Source organism: Durio zibethinus, chromosome 16, assembly GCF_047325235.1.
Source record: "Durio zibethinus cultivar Kanyao isolate XHJ-2024 chromosome 16, ASM4732523v1, whole genome shotgun sequence".
NCBI classification, from domain to species: Eukaryota; Viridiplantae; Streptophyta; class Magnoliopsida; order Malvales; family Malvaceae; genus Durio; species Durio zibethinus.
The window spans coordinates 20,713,278-20,730,593 of NC_143177.1; the positions used below are offsets into that span (position 1 = coordinate 20,713,278).

General features: G+C 27.9%; 1 protein-coding gene across 1 annotated transcript; it reads left to right on the forward strand.

Moving 5' to 3' along the window:
• The first annotated feature begins 1,063 nt into the window (after nucleotides 1-1,063).
• LOC111298338 (polygalacturonase-like) lies at nucleotides 1,064-10,468 on the forward strand. Its single transcript, XM_089744969.1, has 7 exons — nucleotides 1,064-1,229; nucleotides 1,318-1,385; nucleotides 1,555-1,665; nucleotides 2,004-2,189; nucleotides 2,860-3,085; nucleotides 3,244-3,522; nucleotides 10,356-10,468. Exons 1-7 carry the CDS (start codon nucleotides 1,064-1,066, stop codon nucleotides 10,466-10,468), a joined length of 1,149 nt encoding a protein of 382 aa, XP_089601095.1.
• The last annotated feature ends 6,848 nt before the right edge of the window (nucleotides 10,469-17,316 follow it).

The window sequence follows — 17,316 nt, forward strand, 5'->3', positions numbered from 1 at the left end:
GCAGTTTCTATGAGATGAGTTGCTTTTCACTTAAAAGTGGAAATTGAAAGGGTCTCATTATCTATCCTTATTTTAAATGGGACGTAGAAGAAACTAATGAAACAAGAAACTTGATTAATCTCGTGTGGAAGTCATGCAATTGTAGAAGGTGGATTTAACAAAGTTGCTTTGCCCAAATTGTGGAGTTCTTATTACGGTTCCTGTTGGACTCTATAATACTCAGTGCAAGAGAGGGATATGTGAAGACTGAGCAAGAAAAAGGCCATAATGGGAGATCTAGGGTAAAACCTTAATCGATGCTAAGGCATGGTTTAGAATGCAAAGGCTTATGACCCACCAGACCAGGGTTCCATTAACTAAGATTAAGATGTTTGATCGTGGATTCTCTGTCAAACCAGGTGTCTTAGGAAAACATGTGATGTGACGAAAGGAGCGATCAGGCCACATCAAACCTACTTGCATTTGAATTGTACTTTTCACTCAACTAAAATATTTGCAGTTTTCTTACCCTTTCCCTTAATCTCTCTGCACCCGATAGTTCCAGAAACATGAATTATTGTGGAGCCTTTTGCCAAAACGTGACGATTTTTGTTAACAAATACATAGAAGCAGGCTACCTATATATATAATTGCAATTGCCACTTGAAAATTCAAACCATCCCGGTTGGACTGGTGTGAAATTATTATTATTATTTTTTTTTTTTAAGAAAAATTCGAGGTAGATAAATGTTCAGTACTCAAAGTCAAGACAAAATATATCGTACTTAACAATTTAAGACAGGTGACTGTAAACCTTGCATTAAAAATAATTTCAACAAATGATCACCGGCAGATTCAAACTCAATATCTTTTCGATAAAAAAAAATGATCTTAGCCAATTGAACTAATCACTCGTTGGTGTGAAATTATTTTGTTTTGCTGATCGGAACTCTATCAAAAGTCTACGAGAATACTCTCACAAAACTGTAGGGTTGAACAAGAAGGAGATATAACACATTGTCGGAAGAACAGCTAATTGAGATCGACACCAAATTGATCTTGGTGCTTTCCTTGTTTTGTTTCAATGGTGTTTATGCGGGAGGAAACGGAGGAAGAACAGGAGATTCAGCAATGGAAGGTCTTGAACAACGTGGAAGATGGCTATCACATTAAGGGAAGGAGCTCCGGTTTATTTAATGTCAAGAAATTTGGTGCTCGAACCGATGGACTGACTGATGATAGCAAAGTTGGTTTCCTTCTCTTTCTGCCAGGCTTTCAGAGCAGCACGGAAGAAAGCATGTCAGACTAAGGGTGAGGTAGATCTTGTGATTCCAACAGGGACATACTCGGTTGGCCCTGTTAAATTGGCAGACCCCTGCAAAAATGTGTCTAAAATGACAGTCCGTGTAGGTAAATTTTTTAATACATCCCGGCTTATTTTCTTCTATCCCAATTCCCATCTGCATTTCCACGCATAATTAGACCAAGATTGAGTAAGAAGCTTTCAGTGTTATCTGAAGGCAACAACAAATTTTGCTTGTCTAATGGAGATGGTTCTGTTTGGGTTGAATTTAGATGGGCGAAGGGGATAACCTTGACTGGAGGAGGGACCTTCGATGGAAAGGATGCCAAAGCATGGCCATACGAGAGGTGCCCACTGACTTTAACTGCATACTTCTTCCGACTGTATGTTTCATAACCTTCTACCCTTAAACATTTTATTCTTTTAGCTCTGATCAACTGTATTTGCACATTGACTATACTTTTGTACCTTGCACCCAACCGCTTCTAGTAGGACCCTGGGCTTAAAGATTGAAAAGAAGCGTGCTTTTTTGCAGTCTGTATGGAGCAAGCATTCAGTGCATTTACGAGTTATAACATGTTGCAGCCAAGAATACGGATCAAATCTAATGAGGAAAAACTTTCTTTTTTGCAGACTGTAAAATTTGTGGCGATGAATAAGATGGTTGTAAGAAGCATAACAACAGTAAATAGCAAGTTCTTTCATATATCTCTTGTTGAAGACAAGAACTTCAAGGGCAGTAAAATCAAGATATCAGCCCCAGCAGACAGTCCAAACTGATGGTATCAACATTGAGAGAAGCTCTAGTGTCCAGTTTTCACCATCATTTATAGGTACAGGTGATGACAGCATCTCTATTGGACAAGAAAATTCTCAGGTCACCATCCAGGCATCAGCTGAGGCCCAGGTGTTTGGACAAGGAAATGACAGCATTTATATGTACATATGATGACAGCATCTCCAGTGGACAAGGAAATTCTCAGGTCACCATCACAAGCATCAACTGAAGCCCAGGTCCTGGCATCAGGTACTCTTTTAACTTTCTAATTACCTGCTGCACCATATTCCTCTTTTCTCTTATAATTGTATACTTCGTGTTGGAGTATGGAGTGTGAAGCCGAAAGAGAATTATTTGGTTTACACCAAAAGGCAAATCAAGTGGAGACGTGGAGACCATATTGCACCAACGGCTCCAAAATGAAAACTTTTGCATGTTATAAACAGGCTGAACGAAGTGCAAAAAGTGCAAGTGAAAAACAAGAGTAGTGCAAGACTGCAAAAAGTGTAGAAAAGCCTTATGCTTTGGGAAGGAGTCTAAAGAAGTGTATACTTTTACAGAGTTTTGTTTATTGTAATCTACTAATTTTCTTATTTTTCATCATAGTAAAAAGTTTTGTCATGCTTCCAAGTGAATCACTATAAATCTCGTGTGTTTCTCGTATAATATTTTTATTTTTTGCATTTGTCATCGTTTTTTTGTAAGAAAAGGGGTTTAATCCTTGACAATTTATCCTAATCTTTGATCTACTAACTCCAAAAAAATTTTTTTTTTCTTATTCTGCCATTGCCTGTTGTAGCGTTGGGAGTATGGGAAAATTAAGGACAACGGTGATGCAAGTGGTAGGTGGTTAGAGACTGCATCCGGGACCATGAATGGCATTAGGATCAAGACATGGGCTAACTCTCCAGGCAGAAGTGTTGCCATCGATGTGACGTTCGAAAACATTGACATGAACAATATATGTGACCAATCCCATTACAATCGATCATGCATATTGTCCATTCACATCATGCACCCCAAAGGTAAGTCCAGATGACAATATATGTCTACATTTCTGCAATATCTATCCGGAAAGAGACCGATAAAAAAATTGCCACAAATGACCGAGTGCAGGGACCATCTCAAGTGAAACTGAATGACATATATTTCTAGAAATTAAAGGGAACATCATCATCTACAGCGACAGTAGCACTAGAATGTAGCAAAGGGATTCCATGCCAAGACAATTACCTTGGATATGTGCACTTGGAGCTGGCATCAGGGGAGAAACAAGCGACTTCCACTCATAGAAGTGACAGGGCTAAATACGTTGGCACCCAAGTCCCACCACCCACGTGCATAGCTTTCATGTTAAGACAAAATTGTGATATTTTCAAGGAACCCTGGAATGCATCGGCAATATTTATGCGGTTAACCAAGATGCGTTGTGTTGGCTCTAATCACGATGATTCGAACGTTGGTATAGTAAAAAAAATTAAAATTTATAAATTTATATCATATTTTATATAAAAATTATTTATTATAAATTATATTATTAAAAAATATATAATATAATTTTTTAAAAATTTATATATAATTATCATTATAATTTTTAAATTATATTTTATTTTATTTTTATATTATATTATTATATTATATTATATTATATTATCGTATTAAATTGTGAAACTTTTCCTAAATGATTTGATTAATATACGGGTTTGAGTGGATCAATAATTAACACGAAGTAGGCATCTGTCTTTTGTTGTTTGGGTTGGAGTGGAAAATTGTAAAAAATATGTTTTTTCTTGAATGTAAATAAATTTATTTAAATAGAAAAAGAAACATTTTGGACAAATTTTAAAAATCTTTTATCGCTTACCAAAATAAGGACAGAAGCTCCTCTAATATTCAAAGATATTTAATTACATAAGTTATTTTCCCTGTCCCATAATATTAGTCTTTCATTAATTTTTACAGAGATTAAGAAAAACACTTTGACTTTAGTTTATATAATATTAAATTTAATTTTCTTTATAAATTTGAAATTTCTTAATTTTTAATGATAAAAAAAATTCATCAAAAATAATTTTAGAATATAAAAAATTAAGACATTTAAATGTTAAAAAAAATTTTAAATTGGGATATAAAAAAAAACAAAACGGGACAGAAAAATTACTATCTTTTTATTACATCTTAATAAGCCTTTAAACCATTATTGTTCACTATCAAAGCCCCTTAATGGATTGAATAATGGACACTTATTAATTCACTGACATGCATGCTTTTTTAGCACACTTGAAGACATAAAAAATAAAAAAAATAAAAAACAGATTTGCAAATTCCAATGTAAAAAACGCCTTCACTCGGTTAATTATTGCCCAAAAAAGCTTCTCGATTCTCTTCATTCGTACCTAGTCTTTCTCATCTCTTTCATGTTAATCCGCACTCAAGGAGAAGAAAGAACTCTTGATCCAAAAAGAAAAATCAGAGATTTTACAATGGGCTGTTAAAGGAAATGGCTAGCGACGATGGAACTCCACTTCGACCAAAGAAGAACTTTTATTACTATATATTTTGTTGGTTGGATGTGGATTTATTTACTCAATCAACAAAGTCAATTTTCTTAATTGATTAATCAACATGTATCTGACTATCATGACACAAATAAAATTTGATATTCAAACTCATCACTATAAAATAAATTTATTCTTTGTCATCCGATATTTCTAATAACATCTTATCAAAATATTATTTTAAAATTACACATTTAATTTTTAATTTGTATAAAATTATTAAATGTAATTCATTTTTATCTATAATCATTAAATATAATATACAGTCACTTAATTTTTCTTTGAATTTCACCTAGATTTACTAACAACGATCAATTACTTCAATCATATCACCGCATCTCATCTTATGTATGAAGTAAAAAGGAGGTCCAAGTACGTATGAACTAAGCTTCTTTCCTCTTGACACTTCCTTTATATACACTGCATATCTTCTTCCTCGTCAAAGCCTAAACACTTTTATGGACTTGAACATTAGAACGCGTTTAGGGAGAATTAATTCCGGTACCTCTTGATCGTGCATTCTTGCTATAGGTTCAGGTTTTCTCACTCAACCTCTAAGCAGCTTCCTTCTGACAAAACTCCCAAAAACACCATCAACAAGCTAATCCAGGAATGCTTGAGAGGCATTGGGAAATTTTAGCTTTGATGGACAACCCAAGTTTCCAATGGATTTTTTTGGGAAAGGACAAAACAAGTCACCTGTTGGTGCAAAAGATTTCCCATACTTGGAAAAGCAATGGTGCGTGCAGAACAAGGATGCTCCAAAACCAAACAGATTTGGCTATAAAGGTTGAATGGGCTATCAATAATACCGATTGCACAAGCTTAGTACCTGGAGCTTCAAATTCTGGTATGGATCTTAACATTAATGCCTCGGTTTGGTTTTCAACATGTACTACCAAATGCAAAATCAATCTGAAGCAGCATGTGATTTCCAGTGTTTAACCAAGCTTGTCAAGCAGAATCCATCTAATGGGACTTGTCAGTTCCCAATTATGATTAAAAAGTTCGAATCTATATCGGAGCCGAATTCAACGTTTGCTTTTGGATCATCGGGGTCTTCAGATTCGCGAGGATCCGACTCTGGCACTTAATCTTCCGCTTTCTCTCCCTGTCTCTCTCCTCCTAAGATATTTTTCAATTGTCGTTTTCGATCTAGAATTCTGTCTTTTCCTTAATTGCAGAGTCAGATGAGACAGATTAGGTATAGATGCGAGACAAATGAAAAGGTCTATTTTTTTTTTTTTTTGTCATAATCGACAGAAGTAAGAGTTTTTTTTTTTTATTATTGACATTTACTTATCTGTTTATTTTTTCATGTCATTATAGATACTTTAATTGATCCGGATTCAAGTCCATTAAATTTTGTTCAATAAGATCCAAATCTAAGCTCATTGGGCTTGATTTAACAGGATCAAGACCACCAAGCCCAATTATTTATTTATTTATTTATTTTGGGTTTTATGTTCTTGGATTATTTATTTGTTTTGTTTATCACTAATTTTTTGTTTTTTATTTTATTAGGTGGTGATAATGAAAAAAATAAAAAATAAATAAATTTGATCGTGACTAGATTGGTAGAATTGTACATGGATTGAATCTGTTTTGTGATGATCTTATCCAAGGTGGACTCATAATCGAACAAAAATTCCTCTAATTTTTCTTATAAATTAACACACTGATCAAGCAGAGGAACAAGGAGAGAGAGAACAAAAAACACGAAACACAAAGAAAACAAAAGGCAAAAGCAAAGAAAAAGTGCTAAGGCAATCCTAGGATTTTTAGATTTTTTTTTTTTAATTTTGGTGATTTTTTTTTCTAAATAATTTTTGAAATTTTTTCTAATTTCGATGAATTTTTGGACAAAATTCATATTTTCAATGTGTTTTTCCCGTTTCCAACAACTTTTCTCAGTTTTCGGTAAAACATTCAACCGGATTCTGGGTTGTTAGAGAGAAAATGAGAGAAAAGGGGGAGAAGAGAGAAAGGGAAGAAGGGAGATTTGTTGAAAAGGCTGAGATTTTTATATATCTTGCTAAAATGATGTCGTTTTGAAGTTTAATAAACCCTAATATCAACGCATTTTCTAGCGGGTGACCCGACCCGCCCTTCAGCCCACTTTTGTGACCCACATCCCAGTCAATTTCTGCAGTTGAGCCGAATCGAGCCACGCCCAAGCTATACCATCGAGTCACTTTTTATTTCTGAAGCCAAGTCATTTTTTTATATTTTTTGTGTGTTTATTTTTTAGTATTTTTGCATGATTAAATTTAGAAAAACATATAATAAAAAATAAAAAAAATTTGGAAATAAATATTAATTATCCAATAATTGAATTTATAGAAATTTCAAATGGTAAATTTTTATAAAATTCTTAGGTGAAAAATTTTGTCTAAATTTGTCCCAAATGGTGAAATAATTTAGATAAAATTTTAATAAGAATAATTAATATTTATTTTTAAAACAAAAAATATATATATAAAAATATAAAAATTTTGAAATTAAATACAAATTACCCAAGGATAATATTCTTAGAAATTTTAAATAGTAAATTTCAAAGAAATCTTTAGGTGAGAAATTTTATCTAAATTTGTCTCAAATGGTGGAATAATTTAGATGAAGTTTTAATAAAAGTAATTGTATTCTTTTTCAAATAAAAATTTGGGTTGAAAATATTTGATAATTATCCAGTGATGAGATTCTTAGAAATTTCAAATGGTAAATTTTTAAAAAATCTCTAGGTAAAAAATTTTCTTTAAATTTGTTCCAAACAGTAGAATAATTTAAATGAAATTTTAATAAAAATAATTGTCATATTATCTTCTTTCCAAAAAAAATAAAAAAAAAAATTTCTAAATAGGCCTAAATGATAAAATATTTAGAAATTCAAAAAGAGAAAATATTTTTAATTTGACCCAAATGGTGAAATAATTATATATATTTTTTATAAAATAAATAAATAAACATTTTTTTGATGACAGAACCTTTTTAAGATATCAAATGGGATTCTTGAATACTTTTAAGGCGAGAAAATATTTTTTAAGAGTTTAACTAGATTGATAGAGAGTCTTAAAAAGTTATTTCAAATATTTAACATAAAAATTAAAACTATTAAAATCAAAACCTTATGATAAATTTAAAATAATATAGTACCATCCTTCGAATAGGCATGTGAGGCTATAACCTTCCTCTCATGTAACCAAACTCCTGAACCCTATTCTAGTTTATAGACTTAAAACTATTCTTTAGGGACCCTTAGTCAAGCTTAAGAGCTCTTTAAAAAGATAGATTCCTTAGGTGACTAATCACACCTGATTAAAAAAAATTGGTGACGACTCCATTTGTTAAATCTAACTATAGATTTATAGATCTATATGTTATAACAGTCATCATTCCAAGTGTGTTAAAAAAGCTAGCATGTTAATGAGATAATAATAGTCTAAAAGTTTATTTAGATGTAATAAAAAGATAATGGTTTAAATAGACATCTTTAAATATTATAGGAGCAATTTTTCTTGTTTCAGTAAAAAGAAAAACTAATAAATAACCATCTATACATATTTAAAATGCTTAACCTGTAAAAAGATGAATAACGCAAAGACAAAAATTTATGGTCAAATTATGCATTTAGTTTTTGTGCTTATATAAAATTTAAACTTTAATCTTTATATAATAAATTGCAAAAATTAGATTTTTTTATTAGTTTAATTAATAATATTAGTCCAACTGAAAACAGCATTACTTGATCTCCATTAAATAGCCGACGTGGTCATTGATTATGCTGACATGACTTGACTTTAATGACATGGTATTGACTTGCTAACGTGGCAATTATGATTGATGAACTTAGTTGTTAAAACATGCAAATGATCCATATACTCATACAAAATTTAAAATTTAGTCATATACTTATATAAAATTTAAAAATTAATCTTTTTATTCATACAAAATTTTATATTTTAATCCCTCTAATATAAAAAATATTTTGAAATTTTTAGTTTTTTCAAAATATTAACATTTAAAAAAATTTTAGCTCCTCTAATATTAGTTTTTATTATATATAATTAATTATTAATAATATCATATTAATAATATTATTATTGTTTATATTAATCAATATAATATTAATAATTTAAATTAATATATCAAATTTAATATTATTTTAATTAGTATAAATATATCCTATAACAAAATTTATAAAGCACCAAACTATTGAATAGAATTGCATTTTTAATGAATATGAAATATACCATGAATGAAATGATCATTCTATCTAACCAAACAAAATAAAATATTCATATCTAAATTATTAAGAAGGAGAAACTCCTATCCATTTGAATGATGAACTTTGAATCTTAATAAAATGAAAGGGGAAATTATTTATTTGATAAACTGAAACATCAATATCGTGTATCATAATGAGAACTTTCAAATTTTTTTATCTTCAAAAAAATTTATTTAAATAATTAAGTATCATAACAGTTTTGTGTTTATCCGACGAATTTGGAAACAAAATAAAAACATAACAGAGTCGTCACCAATCTTTTTTTGGTTAGGTGCGATTGGCCACCTATTAAAATATATCATTTTAATGAAATCTTAAAATTAATTAAAATTTATTAAAAGGATAATTTTAGAGTCTGCGTAATAATCTGGGTTCGGGAGTCAGTTACGTGTGGAAAAGGATTAGTACCCCCACAACGCCTGTTAAAAAATAGTACCACTTAACTACGTGTTATCCTTTGATTTTGATAGAAAACAGTCTCACTTTCGGTGTTTGAAAAATAATTTTCTTGATTTTTTTTTATTTATTAGAATTTATTTATTATTTATTTTTATTCAAAAAAAATAAATTAAAATATTTTTATTGAAATAACTCTTAAAATGCTTCAGTACGTTGGTAACATTAAAAAAACTATCTCTCACCTAAAGATTTCTTAGGCATCGCTTCTTGAAATACTTTAGAATCTTATTTTCGGAGGCTTAAATTTATTTTTCGTAAAAAATTTATGCCATGCATGCAATGCAAAATGTTACCATGTTGATATACACATTTTATTTTTAAAAAAAATTTATTAATTGTTTTATTAATTTATTAATTTTTTTTTAATTTAAATCTTGAAGAAAAATTTTTTTTATTATATTGAAGTTTTTATATAAATATTCCAATATACTGGTAATATTTAAAAAAAATCTTCTCACCTATGGATTTCGTAAAGCATCACTACTTGAAATATTTTTAGAGTCTCATCATTGGATAAAATTTTCTTTTTCTCATTTATATTATTTTTATTTTTATTTATAAATTAATTTTTATTATTCTATTAAAGAAAAGAAAATTTTTATTGTATTGAAAATTTTTTATAAATACTCTAATACACTAGTAGTATTTTAAAAAAAATCTTCTCACCTAAAAATTTTGTAGATATCATCACTACTCGAAGTATCTTTAAATCTTATCATCGAGAAAAATTTTTTTTCTCTTTTATTAATTTTATATTAATTTTATTTAATTAAATTATCAAAAACTTTTATTACATTTTATTATTTATTTTTATTAATTATTATTATAAAATAATAAAAATTTATTTTGGTAAATTTAAACATTTTAAAATGCATAAATATTAAGAATAATAATTAAAATAACAAAAAATATATATAAAAATTAAAAATATATATTTTTTACCTGAACCGAACCGGTCTATGGTCCAGTCAATGTGCGGTTATGGTGGACCAGTTCAGTCTCAGCGGTTCAAGTCAATGGTTCAGAGGTGGTTCGGTTCAGTCTCAATGGTTCTGATGGACCGGTCAGAGGCTGAAGGAGGCGCGGGTTATGGGTCAAGTGCGTGAATCTTGGGTCAGGTCACTGATTGACGCACGGATCCTCAAGGCTCAAAACGGCATCGTTTTGGTCCTTAAATGAAACGACGTCGTTTTGGTTATTGGCAGCTTATATAAAAGCCAAAAAAAAAAAAAGTTTCACTTCATTTCTCCCTCTCCCAAGAAAAAGAAAGCTCTCTTTCCTTTTTTTTTTAGGCCAACTTGAGCCGGTGACCGTCCATCGTGACGGTCGCTGTAGTCCTTGCTGAGGGCCAGCTCTGACCGTTATCACTAATGTAAAAAATTTTCAAAATCTTTCAAAATGTTCCCTTCAACTCCCTAAATACAAATCCAGCTTCCGTTTCACTTGAAATTGTCTCAAATGACGTAAATTTGGCCTGAAAGTTTTGACCAAAAAATTTTTTTTTGTGTGTTTGTGTGTCATTTTTTTTTATGCTAATGCTGGGTTCCCCGTTCTAGGGGACTGTGTTTCTAAATTTTTTGTTTTTTTTTTTTTGTAAGGGTTTTTTTTTTTACAGAATGCTTTTTTTTTGGTAATTTTCTTGGCAGTTTTTTCGATTCCCCTATGTCTTTTTCCTTGCAGGTAATAAGTTCTATTTATAGAGGTTTTTTATATTCAAATCTCATATCTTCTGGGATTCGAATCCTTTTTTTCAATTGGCGTGATTAACTTTTGGTGACTGATATTCACGCGTTAGGCAGGGTGTCGATGGCTGCCGATGGTGATTTTAGACTTTAAGGAGAGTGCATTTAATGCACTAGATTTGGATCGGATAAGGAAAGAATAAGAAATAAAAAATAAAGAAAGAAAGAAAGAGAGAAAAAAAAAGAAAGGAAAAATAAAAATAATAAAATAATAATAATAATAATGAAAAAAATGTTGTTTACATTAAGTTTTAATTTAACTTAATAATTTTATAACAAGCTAATAACTTGAAATTAATATAGTAAAAATATATTAAAATAAGTAAAAATTCATTAAAAATAGTATAACTAAAATTTATGTAATTTATAACTAAACACATCAAATATTTGTTGAAAATAATTTTAAAATTAATTAAAAATAAAATTTTTAAATTTAAAATTTTTTGGCATTTTGTGAATATTTAGCTTACTTTGAACCACAAAATTTATAACATCTTACAGTTTTTAGTGACAAAATAAAGCATGAATTTCACATAGAAATGTAATATTACAACTTAGAATTTTGTTTTGGCAAAAATGATTTTAAGAAATCTAAGTTTAATAGGTCAAAATTTTGCAAATCATCACAAACAAGTCAAATTTTTTGGATTCCAAATTCATAATGCCTACTTTGAAACTTCGATTCTATTAATTAGCTTATAGATCATTTGAACAAATCAATTATACCACTAGAAAAATCACATTTTGTACTATTAAAAGCATCTAAAGTTGGACCATATCGGCCATCGAAATAAAAAGTTCCAGTGATCCAACGTTAAGTTACTAAAACTATCAAATAACAATTTTATGTGAGAATAAAGACTAAATTTTAAATTTCGTGCAAGTACATGGACTAAGTTTCAAATTTTATGTAAGTATAGGGATTAAATATAAAATTTGGTATGAGTACAGAGATGATTTACATAATTTAACAACTGATTTCATCAATTCGATTATCACGTTAATAAGTCATTGCTACGTCATTAAAGTCAACATCACATCAGTATGGTCAACGATCACATTAGCTATTTAACGGATATCAACTAACACTATTATCAATTGGACTAACATTGTTAAATTAAACTAGTATGAGAATCTAATCTATATAAATTATTATATAAAGATTAAAGTTCAAATTTTATATAAATATAAGAGCTAATTGTATAATTTAACTATTTTTTTTCAAAACAAAAAGTTAAAAAAAAAAGGAGTATGTGCATAACTATTATCACCATCAAATACTCAAATTAAGAGGTTTGTTTTCTCTCTTTATGAAAATAGTAATGTTTAAGTTTCAATTCTTTTGAATTCTGTTAATAAAAGAATTGTAACACTAACATCCATATTTTACGACAATTATTAAATCCTGAATTAATGGTAATGTCAAAGTCTTAGATCAAATTAATTCAAATCATTAATTTTTAGTATTGGGTTCACTTTTTTTGCTATGTTAAAATTTAACCGAATGAATCTAATATGATTAATTTGATTAATTTTTGAATTAATTAAATAATAAAATATATTTATATTAAAATATATTTAATTTAAAAAGTCTTACAATTTACAAAATAAAACAATTCATTTTTATATATTTTAAGTTTTATATTTTTATTAAAATTTTAATTAATTCACTTATTTTAGTTATCAAACTAAATTAATCAAAAATCAAAATTTTTTAAAAATCATTTTTGACAACTTTAAATTTATTTGATAACTAACTAATTACTTGAATTAAATTAATTTGATTAGTTAATTCCCTTAAAATAAGATCCTTACATAAAAAAATATAGAATAATAGTAATACTATATAGGAAAATAAATGAATAATATCATAAATAATTCTTGAATTATAGTAAAATATTCAATATAATATACAAAATTTAAAAATTTTCAACATGGTACCTAAATTAGAAATTTGTTAATTAAAGTGATATTGTTATTTGTCCATCATGTGTCATCATTTGAAATTAACCATATTAATTAATATATTTATAATTTAAGTATCATAATAAAAATTTTAAATTTCAAAGATATTTCTTCGCATCTATATTTTTAATTTTGTAGAGAATATAAGAAGGAGAGGATGTATACATGGCATCTCATCCTTTCTCCATTTTTTTTTTTTTTAACTTTTTAATTTGGCTTTTTTATTATTTTTTTATTAAATAATTTTGTAAAAGATGTCACTAAAGATAGGGATGATAAAACAATTTGTATTTAAGTGGTTTTGATTTGCAACGATCTAACATAGTGCGTTTTCTAAAAAAATGGAGATCAAGTCAAGATTTATTTTAAAAATAAGACCAGGTTGGAGATTTATTTAAGGCATTCCATCCCTTCATAGCTGTTCATGTGGGCAACTCCCTTTTTTTATTCATTTTCTTTGTTTTTTTAAAGCTTTTATTTTTTTTCTGGGTTTTTTTTATTTAATTTTTTTACTTTTGTTTTTTTATTAAATAAATTTTATAATAAAAAAGTTAATTGAGATATAGATGACAAAATAACCCATATCTGATTGGTTTCAATTCATTATAATTTAATTGGTGCACTTTCTTTTAATTAGAGATCATTTAGATTGAGTTTTTTTTTTTTTTTTTAAATCAAACTTGGGTGAAAGTAAGGTTTTGGATGTTATGTCTCAGCTTCGGTAACTTTTTTTTATGGTATATGACTATCCGTCAGTATAAATATATTTTATACTGATGGTTATTAATGTAATCGTTAGTATATGCTCAAAACAAAAAAATTATTGGCTTACAAAAAATTAAATGAAATTATTGAAGGCGTTTTGGCTAAAAACGTCTTCAATAATTCATTCAAAAAATTTTGAAAATAGATTATTAAAGGCGTTTTCGACCAAAAACGCTTTCAATAATCCATACAAAAATTTCTTTATATGAATTATTTACTAACGGTTAAATTCTGTTAGTAAAAGAGACTTTTATTGACAGATTTTTAATAGATCAGAATATATCATGCTTATATCAATATTTTATTTAACCGTCAGTATAAATAAACTTTTTCTGACGATATATGACTATCCGTCAATATAAATATGTTATATACTGATGGTTATTAATGTAATCATCAGTATTGGCTTAAAAAAAACTATTGGCTTACAAAAAATTGAATGGGATTATTGAAATCATTTTTAGCCAAAAACGCCTTTAATAATCCATTCAAAAATTTTGAAGAGAGAATATTGAAGGTGTTTTCAGTCATAACGCCTTCAATAATCCATATAAAAAATTTTAAAGAGGGATTATTGAAGGTATTTTTGGCAAAAAATATCTTCAATAATCCCTTATAAAAATTTATTAAAGAAATTATTGAAGGTTTTTTTTTGATAAAAAACGCATTCAATAATCCTCTAAAAAAATTTGAAAATTATTATTGAAGGCCTTTTTTTTATCAAAAATGCCTTTAATAATCCCTCATAAAAATTTATTGAAGGGATTATTGAAAGCGTTTTTTGCCAAAAACACATTCAATAATCCCTAAAAAAAATTTAGAGGAGATTATTGAAGGTATTTTTGTCCAAAAATACCTTTAATAATCCCTCTCAATAAAATTTAGAAGGGATTATTGAAGGTGTTTTTTGCTAAAAATGCCTTCAATAATTTCTTGAAAAAATTTGGAAAAGATTATTGAAAGTGTTTTTGACAAAAAAATACATACAATAATCCCTCATAAAAATTCATTAAGGGGATTATTGAAGGTATTTTTGACAAAAAATGCATTCAATAATCTCTCATAAAAATTTATTAAGAGTGTTATTAAGGGCATTTTTAGTAAAAAATGCCTTTAATAATCTCTTGAAAAATTTTATAAGGGATTATTGAAAGCGTTTTTGATAAAAAATACCTTTAATAATCCCTCATAAAAATTTATTGAGGGGATTAATAAAGGCATTTTTGGCCAAAAAATTTCTTCAATAATCATTCATAACAATTTATTGACGGAATTATTCAATGCCTTTTTGGCTAAAAATACCTTGAATAACCCCATTGAATTTTTTGTAAGGAATTATTCATGCGTTTTTGGCAAAAAACGCTTTGAATAATCCCAAAAAAGATGATGAGCTTATGAATTTAAATCATATTTTTTTCTCCACCTCTCACCGGCTCTACATACTTAATCTTCACCTCCCACTAACTCTCTCCACCTCGCACTGACTTTACTAACTTAAACCAATTGACATCCATTTTGTTTTAGAGCTGAATCAAAGTTGAAGCATCGAGACTCTCGTCATTTCTCAAAGGTATTTTTCATTTTTTGCATTTCAATTTTGTGTCATCAAGCATGCCTTTTTTTTTTTTTTGTATTTTTGGCTATATTGGATGAATCTAGCTCTGTCTTTGTCACCTTAAAAAGTAGAGAAAGGCCTGAAAATGTTATTAAGGGCATTATTTTTGTTAATGGAACAACTTCAATAGAAAAAATTGATGAAAACTTCATTTGTTCTACTATGAATTGGTGGCCTCTTGATAAATGTGACTATGGAACATGTAGCTAGGGAAGAGCTTTTCCTCTTAATCTAGTAAGCAGCTTATCCTTAGGCCTCTCAAATAAAAACAATACAGAAAAAATCTTTCTTTTTGAAATTTAAATGCCTGTTTCGCTTTTATAGGAATTTCTTAAATAACAATCTAGCTAATTGGGAAATGAATTATGTGGCTCTGGCATTGGAACAAGAGTTGCAACAAATCAATATGCATATGATGTGAGCAATCTTCAAAATATTATTAGGAATATATATAGAAATTTTGAGGTTCAACCATTAGTAATAGTACTAGGAAGATTCTTTGATGCAAACTTTGAGCACCATGTTTGTAGACATTCAATTATAGATATTAATGTTCTTTTTTTTTTTTTTTTAGGATTTGGTACAATGATGTTAGTTCTTAACTTATTTTAAATTTGTGGATTATAAAATAATTTGGTTGCTGTTTTATTTCAAATGTTATTAAATATTTTACTTTTTTGTGTATTTTTACTTTATATGAAACAATATCATATTATGATTATAAATCAATTAATATTAATACTTAAAAATATAATTCAAAAAATTTTTTTACCGATGCCTTAAAATTTATACCGACATATTTTACTATTAAAATATTTCAGGCTATACTAACAGTCATCACGGACTATTGGTAAAAATTAAAACACATAAGACTACTAATGGGTATTGACCATTTGTAAAAGATATACTAATAGAGACATCATTGGTATAAGTTGAAAAAAAATAAAATATATGAGTCTATATTGACTACCATTAACTGTTGGTATAAGCGAGAAAAATTAAAACATACAAGTTTATATTGACAAGTGTTAACTGTCGATAAAAGGTATAATGGTGAAACACACAACAGATGCTACGCCAACAAATATACATTTACTGATGGTCTTGAACTGTAGGTATATCTTTGTAAGCTATTCCGACACATTAAAAACCTTCAGTATAGGTCTATATTGATAAGAGATATATTGACAGTAAAAAATTTGTAAGAAAACATATTTTGACCGTCGGTATAGGGTTTACGGTGTTATACTGATGGATTTTGAAGTTTTACTGATGCTTTTTTGAGCATTATTATATATCAGATTTTCTTGTAGTGTTGTGAAACACTTATGCCAATTTTTTTTTTTACTTTTCTTTTGCATTTTTTTAAACTTTTTTTAAATTTAAAAAATAATTTTTTATTTTATTTTTTTTAGACTCATTTGATATTAATGGTACGTCATATGTTTTATTTTTTTAACTTTTTATTTCTTTTTTTTATATATTTAATAAATAATTTTTATTTTTTTAAATCTACTTGATATCAAGAGTATGTGAATTTGCCACAGGTAAAGTCATTTAACTCACTTTTTAGCTTTTTCAATTTTTAGCTATTTTTTAAATTAATATTTTAAAAAAATTTAAAAAAAATTTCTTTATTATAGGTCCATTTGACATGAATATTTAAAACATATACTTTCATATTCTTTGGTTTTATTTCTTTTAATTTGATAATTTTTAATAAAAAATATTAGCAGATGTATTGATGTGACACTCGAATTTGATTTTATTTTCCCTTTTCAATCTTTTTTTTTTTTTAAATCCATGATATAAATTTTTTTAAAAAAATTCATCATTTCAAATATCTTGTGGTAATTCAACTTTCTTC